We start from the raw sequence: 8,677 nt of genomic DNA, 5'->3' as shown, positions 1-8,677 counted from the left end.
TTTAGGTTCAAAGACAGATATTCAAATTGCTGAGGTTTAGTAACAGAAGTCAGAACGACCCCCAAGAACTTGTCTCAGCAACACCACCACCCTTAGATTTACAATCTGTACCAAAAACATTGTAACCATTTATGCCAATATTTTTGTCTGTAATAGATTTTTTAAGCCAGGTTTCAGAAAGCATAAATACATCAGGGTCGGCTGTTTTTATCTATATATTCACAAAATCAAGCTTCGGCAGAAGACTGCTTACATTCATATGAAAAAACTTCAGGCCACTCTGAATACTTAATTCGGCAGGGGTAAGAATGTCAGGACCTGGGTTAGACTGCACATTTCCAGACAACAGAAGCAGCAAGATAATGGAAAGTCTCGATCGAGGGTTACAACATTTGGATTGACAGACAGCACTTGAACGAGAATCCATAGTCACCAGAATCTTTAACGCCACATATTTCAGGAGATGTATGAAGTCCAGAGACAAGGTTAAGTACCAAGAGAACAGCCCTGACATGTAAGAGCAAGAGTCCGATTTCTTCCATATTGTTTGGGAGAAATGTGCATAGTTTTCACCTGCATTTCCGGAGTAAGCGTGGGGTTTCTCTCAATACTCGAAGGAGAAACAATCATATATTTCCTCATTCACAGTGCAACGGTCTCTAAAAGTATCACCAACATTGTAAAAGCCAAGGGTAGCATGTTTGTTTATTGCCCTAAAAGTCATAAATCAAACAGTCCAACTGCTGATCAATAAAAAGTCAGCGATACAGTATATGCGAGCAAAGCGCTGGGTGGGGAAAGAGAGACAGAGAGAGAGAGACTAGGGCACCTGTACAAGAATGGGAGAGACAGACCAGGGTAGACAGGGAGCAGGCAGGCAGAGAGATCAGTTCTCTGGCCAACAGCGCACATGGATCACACTGTATCGATGTGAACTGGAACCGGTCCAGCATTTAGCAGTACAGTGATTCTGCCTCAGTATGGGACGCACAGAAACAGCACGCTCGTTCCACGTCTCACAACCGGGCTGGCAAACAAACTCAAAACAACTTGATAAACCGACTTGTGCTCATGCTGGCCAATTGATCAAACAGTGAGTTTTCTCATTAATGGAAGGAAAACAAATGTCTCTGTAATGATTTTCTTTGTGCATCATGTTGTTCAAATCAAAATCAAATCAAATGTATTTATATAGCCCTTCGTACATCAGCTGATATCTCAAAGTGATGTACAGAAACCCAACCTAAAACCCCAAACAGCAAGCAATGCAGGTGTAGAAGCACGGTGGCTAGGAAAAACTCCCTCGAAAGGCCAAAACCTAGGAAGAAACCTAGAGAGAAACCAGGCTTTCTGGCTGTGCCGGGTGGAGATTATAACAGAACATGGCCAAGATGTTCAAATGTTCATAAATGACCAGCATGGTCCAATAATAATAAGGCAGAACAGTTGAAACTGGAGCAGCAGCACGGCCAGGTGGACTGGGGACAGCAAGGAGTCATCATGTCATGTAGTCCTGAGGCATGGTCCTAGGGCTCAGGTCCTCCGAGAGAGAGAAAGAAAGAGAGAATTAGAGAGAGCATACTTAAATTCACACAGGACACCGAATAGGACATGAGAAGTACTCCAGATATAACAAACTGACCCTAGCCCCCCGACACATAAACTACTGCAGCATAAATACTGGAGGCGGGGTCAGGAGACACTGTGGCCCCATCCGAGGACACCCCCGGTGTTGTTGTTGGCCCTAAGCATGATGGGATGTTAATTGCTTAATTAACTCAGGAACCACACCTGTGTGAAAGCACCTGCTTTCAATATACAGTACTTTGTATCCTTCGTCTAATCAAGTGTTTATTTTATTTTGGCAGTTACTTGTACTTTATCAACTACATTGTAAATAATCTATAAATCCACACTGAAGGTACCACATTTCACCTGGTCGTGATACAGTAAACAGCAATTAGACATGAAGGAACTATTTTTTCTGTGTGTCATAGATCCATGGAAATGTCTTCCATATCAGCTTTGGATCAGATAAGATGGTGTGTGTTTCTGGCCTCAACACAGAGAAAGCGGATCTAGTGGGAGACTCTGGTCGCCGTGCTCGACAGGCTATACGGAACCAATGGAAAGTCTATTTTCATTACCGTAACTTTGATAGGTCATACAGTTTGAGCAAACCATTCCAACCTACAATCATGAGCTGTGTTCGAATATCCATACTAACATACTGTATACCACATACTTAATGAGTATATACTATAAAATGTTAGTTCATTTTAGTATACTGTAATCGAACTGTATCCTTTCAGTTGAGCGTACTAGGGCTTAGCCTGTCTACCGGAAGTTAATGCTGTTGCTATGTAACCTCTTGCTAGCTTGTTAGCATAAAACATTGCTAGCTAGACATCTTACAACTTCAGGTGTGTTCGTAAATTCAATCTGGAGTGCCAGAGTGTGCTCTGGGTGTTCGTAAATTCAGAGGTTGTAAGATTGTCCGTTTGTAATTTCAGAGCACACACTGGACGCTTTGACCGAGGAGAAGGGTTGATCCAAGCGTTTTGACAACGGCAGTAAAGCATCCAAGCTAACTGGCTAAAGTTTGCTAGCTTACTAGCTACTTCCAGACACAAATGAGAGAACACCTCACTCGCCGCTAATATAGCTGGTTAGAGTGTTTTCATGTTATCCAGAGCTTTGGTGACTGACTGTGCTGCTGGCAACAATTTAATAGTGCTTTTTGCCGACGTTTACTGATACCGGCCATATTCAAAGGGTGTTGAGTGTTCGTAAATTCAACAGTTATTCTGCACTCTGGCACACTCAGACGAGAGTGCTCTGAAATCAGAGTAGATAGCCAGAGCGAATTTACGAACGCACTCGAATTAACAATGTCCATTGAGAATGCACAACAATTATACATGGGTGTTGATTAAGGCAGCCCCGCCCCCGTACCTCTCTGATTCAGAAGGGTTAAATGCTGACGACACATTTCAGTTGAAGGCATTCAGTTGTACAACTGACTCGGTATCCCCCTTTCCCTTTCCTTTTTTCACATTTTGTTACTTTACTGCCTTATTCTAAAATTGATACAATTATTTTTTTCCTCATCCATCCACACACAATACCGCATAATGGCAAAGTGAAAACAGGTTTTTAGACATTTTTGTAAATGTATTAAAAATAAAAAACAAATACCTTATTTACTTAAGTATTCAGACCCTTTGCTATGAGACTCGCAATTGAGCTCAGGTACATCCTGTTTCCATTGATCATCCTTGATCAATGGAAACATCCTTCAAGTTGTTTCTACAACTTGATTGAAGTCCAGCTGTGGTAAATTCAACTGATTGGACACAATTTGGAAAGGCATAGACCTATCTATGTAAGATCCCAGAGTTGACAGTGCATGTCAGAGCAAACACAGTGGCCTCCATCATTCTTAAATGGAGTAAGTTTGGAACCACCAAGCCTCTTCCTAGAGTTGGCTGCCTGGCCAAAAAGAGCAATCGGGGGAGAAGGGTCTTGGTCAGGGAGGTGACCAAGAACCCAATGGTCACTCTGATAAAGGACCCCTAAAGGACTGTCAGACCATGAGAAACAAGATTGTCTGGTCTGATGGAATCAAGATTGAACTCTTTGGCCTGAATGCCAAGCATCCCGTCTGGAGGAAACCTGGCACCATCCCTATGGGGAAGCATGGTGGTGGCAGCATCATGCTGTGGGGATGTTTTTCAGCGGCAGGGACTGGGAGACTACTTAGGATTGAGGGAAAGGTGAATGGAGCAAAGTACAGAGAGATCCTTGATGAAAACCTGCTCCAGAGCGCTCAGAACCTCAGACTGGGGTGAAGGTTCACCTTCCAACAGGACAACGACCCTAAGCACACAGCCAAGACAACGCATGAGTGGCTTCAGGACAAGTCTCTGAATGTTCTTGAGTGGCTAAGCTAGAGCCAGGACTTGAACCTGATCGAACATCTCTGGAGAGACCTGAAAATAGCTGTGCAGCGACGCTACCCATCCATCCTGAAAGACCATGAGTAGATCTGCAGAGAAGAATGGGAGAAACTTCCCATATACTAATGATCATGATGAGGATTATTATGATACGGTCCTGCTGTATTTGGTGTGAAGGGTACTGTGGTGGTGTTCCTCCTCTGTATTGGCTGATCAGAATGAATGGAAGATGCCAGACAGCTTCGAACCTGAAAACGTCCTGGTGGCTGATGGTAAGTTTGTGCGGAAGGAGGCTTTCATGCCCTTTGCTGCATTAACCCTTCTTCTGGACTAAAAACCACACTCAATGGAGAGTCTCTATTGAAAGTGTGTTTTAGTTCAGCAATATGTCTTAATAATATGTGTCCAGGAAAGAGTCAGGCACTGAAAGATACATGCATGTTGCTGATACAATTGCACACATAGACCTGGGCCTCATAGACACAATCCATTGGATACAGCAGCACGTTTTGTATGCAGATTGGAGTTTTCCTTATTCCATCTCATTCCAACCAATCATATTAATTCCAACCAATCACCCTAAGCAGAGCTGCACTCAGAACAAGATGGAATAAGAAAAACTGAACTTGTTTTTGTGTGTTACTCTAGGGAAGAGGGTGTGTCGAGGGAACAACTGGCCCGGATTGAGCTCTTCCTCTTCTTCACCACCCTGCTCCAGAAGTTCAACAGTCCAGTCTGAACACAGAGGGTGGGGGCACTAATGCACCGCTTCCTTTCTAAATCTGTGCATGCACTTGTTGAGCCTCCTCTTGCTTATGCAATAAAGCTGCCTAAAACCCTGAGGGAATGTGCCCCCAACCTATGGGAATTTGAAAAACTACAAATACATTTACACCAAACTGAAATCCTTGACTATGATGAAGGTTAAATAAAATAAATCAAGAGAAAGAAGGGGGTGTCAGGATGAGGATATGTTGGTTTAGTGAAATCATTATGATGGTTTACTTTTTGCAATAGACTACCACACTTTAAATATTTTGTGTGCATTCCCATGTTTTTCTTTTCATGAACAATTTCTCATAACCTACCTCAGTGCTCATAACATACGCCACGTGTCGCTGTTGAGCTCTGCGTCTATTGCAGTCCAGCTGATCGTCGCCATCTTGATTCAGACATAAACAACACCCAAGAGTTGCGATCTTTATAGCTCAGTCACAGATATACCAATGCAAGGTTTAGTTATAAAAATCGATGACTCAGTGGTTGCGATGGCAATTTAATGGTGTTGGTATCTTCAGGACAAAAATCAGCAATTTTCCTTGTCATTGGGAAAACGTCAACAAACTCGTGGGCGATTGAGGCATTTTAAAGGCTATGGGTGGTCTGTCCAGAAATAAACATGGCGATACGTCTGCTTTTTACTTGCGCTAACCAGTAGTAAGAAAGACCTTTATTTTATTGTGTCGTCAGCTGATTATTGCTGCTAGCAGCCAGAGTTTGTTTGTAGGGGGGTGATACCATGACAACGGTGTGATTGACATCAGCACACATTTTTTGCAGAGTTCTTGCACAGCGACGATATTTATTTTACCCTGAAACGTCACCATAGTTATTCTCTAATTTACCAGTCGAAATGTGGCTAGTAATCTGGCTTTCTTGCAGGAGCTAACTAGTCAATCAGTGCAGCTTCCTGGTGTGCAGTCAGGGCAGCTTTCCTTGCTACTTTTCATTTGTGTCAGTAGTGTGGTTGACCACTAACCAGGATAACTGTCTTACACCTCTACTCTGACATTTTATTTCCTCCAGGGATGGGAGGCCAGTGACGTGTAGGGGGGAGGGGGGAGGGGGGGGGGGGGGGGGGGGGGGTACGACTGGACAGAGTTGCTGGTAGTGGTGGTGCTCTTGTAAAATGGACCAGGAATATGAGAGAAGGCTGTTGAAGCAAATCAACCATCAGAACCTACCAGAGGGCCAGCTGGCTAAGGTGAGTAAGGCGATCAGCTGTATCTCTGGTATTAAAAACAGAACTGCCGGCAAGAGGATTGGGGAGAGAACAGAAACAGATGTGTTTGAATAGATACTAACAAGTAATCCATTTTGAACCAATCTGGACGGTTGTCATGTATGGAGAGTGAAAAGCTTTGTGTAGTAGTGCATTCAACCAAATGTTTTGCCTATTGCACATGTTGACACAGTTTGTTTGTCTAACCATTTCAGTCTGGAGGTGCGACCTGCAGTCCTCTCAGTGTCAAATCTGGGGACCGATTCATTCCTACCCGTGTTGGAAGCAACTGGTGTATCAACTTCCACTATGCCAACGTAAGCAACACACCTTTCCTCCAATCGTGTACCACAAATGATATACTCTCTCAGCCACCGTCTCTCACTCACGTACTCATTGATATGTCTGTTTTGCACACACGTGCATTGGTTTTCACAACTTTGGCAATATCATTTTCAACCCCTTATTTACTTGCTCATTCTCCATAGGAGAACTGTCAATCTCCCAACCAGAACCACAGGTCGAAGGATGCTGGGTCAGACACGGGGAAAGACACTGTGGCATATGCTGCCCTGCTGAGGAACGAGTTGCTGGGGGCGGGGATAGAGAGCGTTCCAGACCTCCACACTGAGGACCGCCGCCACACCGTCTTCTCCCAGGACACACACAGCCTCTTCAGGGTGAGAGACGGAGAGAGAGAGAAACCCCCGAGCCCCAGCACAAAACCGCCAATATACAGCGAAGCAAACTATCCTCACAATTAACATTCTGATTTGAATTATTCCTCCATAGTACACAGTCCACACTAAGAGAGTGCCTTTTGACAGTGGCAATGAAGTCTCGCCATACTCGCTCTCCCCACTCAGCAACAAGAGGTACTCTATGGACTAGTGACTACCACTGGCCTTAAAGGGACATTTCACAATTTTTCAACTTCATATTCATCATCTCCAGCATTTTCACATATGGTGGTGCTGAAGATGATGAATATGAAGTTGATTTTTTTTTAAATGTCCCTTTAAAGCAAGAATCTGCATTTGGTGAAACAGCACAACTGTTGGCCCCAGACCTTTTGTTATTGTTTTGTTGATGAAACCGAGGAGAGGAGTGTCCGGCAGCGTGGACGTTGTAAAAAATAACTCTGTATATATTTTCTGCTGTTCTATCCCACGTGCAACAATCTACGAGTTGGGGGGTAACTTCTTTGTTGTTGCAATATCCCAAACGGACATGGAAGTTTCACCAAATACAGATTCTAGCCTTAACTGGCTTTAAGTGTGATGTTGGGTTTTCTATCCATTCACTATACAGGCACAGTTACTGTATGTTACATCCATCCACTACACAGTTACTTACTGTATGTTACATCCATCCACTATACATGTCTGCTAAAGCAAAAATACAATACACACCAATATTTTTATAAACTTCCATAGCATATGGACCTCTATCGCTGGAACTTACCCCTCCCTCACTCCCATGTTTGTGTAGTCACAAGCTCCTTCGTTCCCCTCGGAAGCCAGCCCGTAAGATCTCCAAAATCCCCTTCAAAGTGCTCGACGCCCCTGAGCTGCAGGATGACTTCTACCTCAACCTGGTAGACTGGTCCGCTGGCAACCTGCTGTCTGTGGGTCTGGGGGCCTGTGTGTACCTGTGGAGCGCCTGCACCAGCCAGGTGAGAGTGAGGGAGGGGCCAGGTGAGAGTGAGGGAGGGGCCAGGTGAGAGTGAGGGAGGGGCCAGGTGAGAGTGAGGGAGGGGCCACGGGAGAGTGAGGAAGGGGCCAGGGGAGAGTGCGGGAGGGGCCAGGGGAGAGTGAGGTTAGGGGCCAGGGGAGAGTGAGGAAGGGGCCAGGGGAGAGTGAGGTTAGGGGCCAGGGGAGAGTGAGGAAGGGGCCAGGTGAGAGCGAGGGAGGGGCCAGGTGAGAGTGAGGGAGGGGCCAGGTGAGAGTGAGGGAGGGGCCAGGTGAGAGTGAGGGAGGGGCCACGGGAGAGTGAGGAAGGGGCCAGGGGAGAGTGCGGGAGGGGCCAGGGGAGAGTGAGGTTAGGGGCCAGGGGAGAGTGAGGTTAGGGGCCAGGGGAGAGTGAGGTTAGGGGCCAGGGGAGAGTGAGGTTAGGGGCCAGGGGAGAGTGAGGAAGGGGCCAGGGGAGAGTGCGGGAGGGGCCAGGGGAGAGTGGAGAAGAGGACACAAACCTCTATTATTGCTTATTTTCTATCCATGTATTTAACCCTGAAGGTGACAAGACTGTGTGACCTGTCAGTGGATGGGGACTCTGTGACATCAGTGTGTTGGAATGAAAGGGTGAGTTTACAGCCCTGCTCAATATCTGTGATCATTCTGTTGATAAATACTTTTATGAGGAAAACAACTGGGACATTTAGTGTTCATAAAGGAAGACTGACACCCTTAACAAGACATGTATCATCTACCTTACATCTAGTCACTCACTGTCCTGGGTTGTGTCCATCCTCTCAGGGGAGCCTCGTTGCTGTGGGAACCCATAAGGGCTATGTTCAGATCTGGGACGCAGCTGGAGGGAGAAAGCTGACCAGTCTGGAAGGCCACTCGGCTCGTGTCGGTCAGTGATGCATGTCGTTTTAGGTGTCGGTTTGATATGTTTTTACAGTCTGATATCCGTACTTGCGTAAATAGAAGGATGATTAGGAATGTTTTATAGAATGTTTTATAGTACTACAAAAATGAAGTACGCTTTAAAT

The 8,677-nt window shown here is 45.3% G+C and overlaps 1 protein-coding gene and 1 long non-coding RNA gene across 2 annotated transcripts in view; one reads left to right on the top strand and one right to left on the bottom strand.

Moving 5' to 3' along the window:
• Positions 1-688: 688 nt before the first annotated feature.
• On the bottom strand, positions 689-5,431 carry LOC149982117 (uncharacterized). The gene is made up of 2 exons (XR_016482616.1): positions 5,048-5,431; positions 689-1,540 (listed from the first exon to the last, which is right to left on the bottom strand). It is a non-coding gene; the product is annotated as an uncharacterized LOC149982117 (long non-coding RNA).
• fzr1b (fizzy and cell division cycle 20 related 1b) overlaps positions 5,106-8,677 on the top strand; it is a 6,331-nt gene continuing 2,759 nt past the window's right edge. The window contains exons 1-8 of the mRNA XM_021613699.3: positions 5,106-5,396; positions 5,766-5,943; positions 6,177-6,278; positions 6,450-6,641; positions 6,754-6,836; positions 7,453-7,636; positions 8,196-8,261; positions 8,436-8,538. Of these exons, the coding sequence (XP_021469374.2) occupies positions 5,869-5,943; positions 6,177-6,278; positions 6,450-6,641; positions 6,754-6,836; positions 7,453-7,636; positions 8,196-8,261; positions 8,436-8,538 (805 nt within the window). The 5' untranslated portion in view covers positions 5,106-5,396; positions 5,766-5,868. The remainder of the gene's footprint in view (positions 5,397-5,765; positions 5,944-6,176; positions 6,279-6,449; positions 6,642-6,753; positions 6,837-7,452; positions 7,637-8,195; positions 8,262-8,435; positions 8,539-8,677) is intronic.

The sequence above is a fragment of the Oncorhynchus mykiss genome, chromosome 8 (assembly GCF_057628025.1).
Source record: "Oncorhynchus mykiss isolate SJ-2025 chromosome 8, ASM5762802v1, whole genome shotgun sequence".
Taxonomy (NCBI): domain Eukaryota; kingdom Metazoa; phylum Chordata; class Actinopteri; order Salmoniformes; family Salmonidae; genus Oncorhynchus; species Oncorhynchus mykiss.
This window is presented reverse-complemented; position numbering and strand designations above follow the sequence as displayed.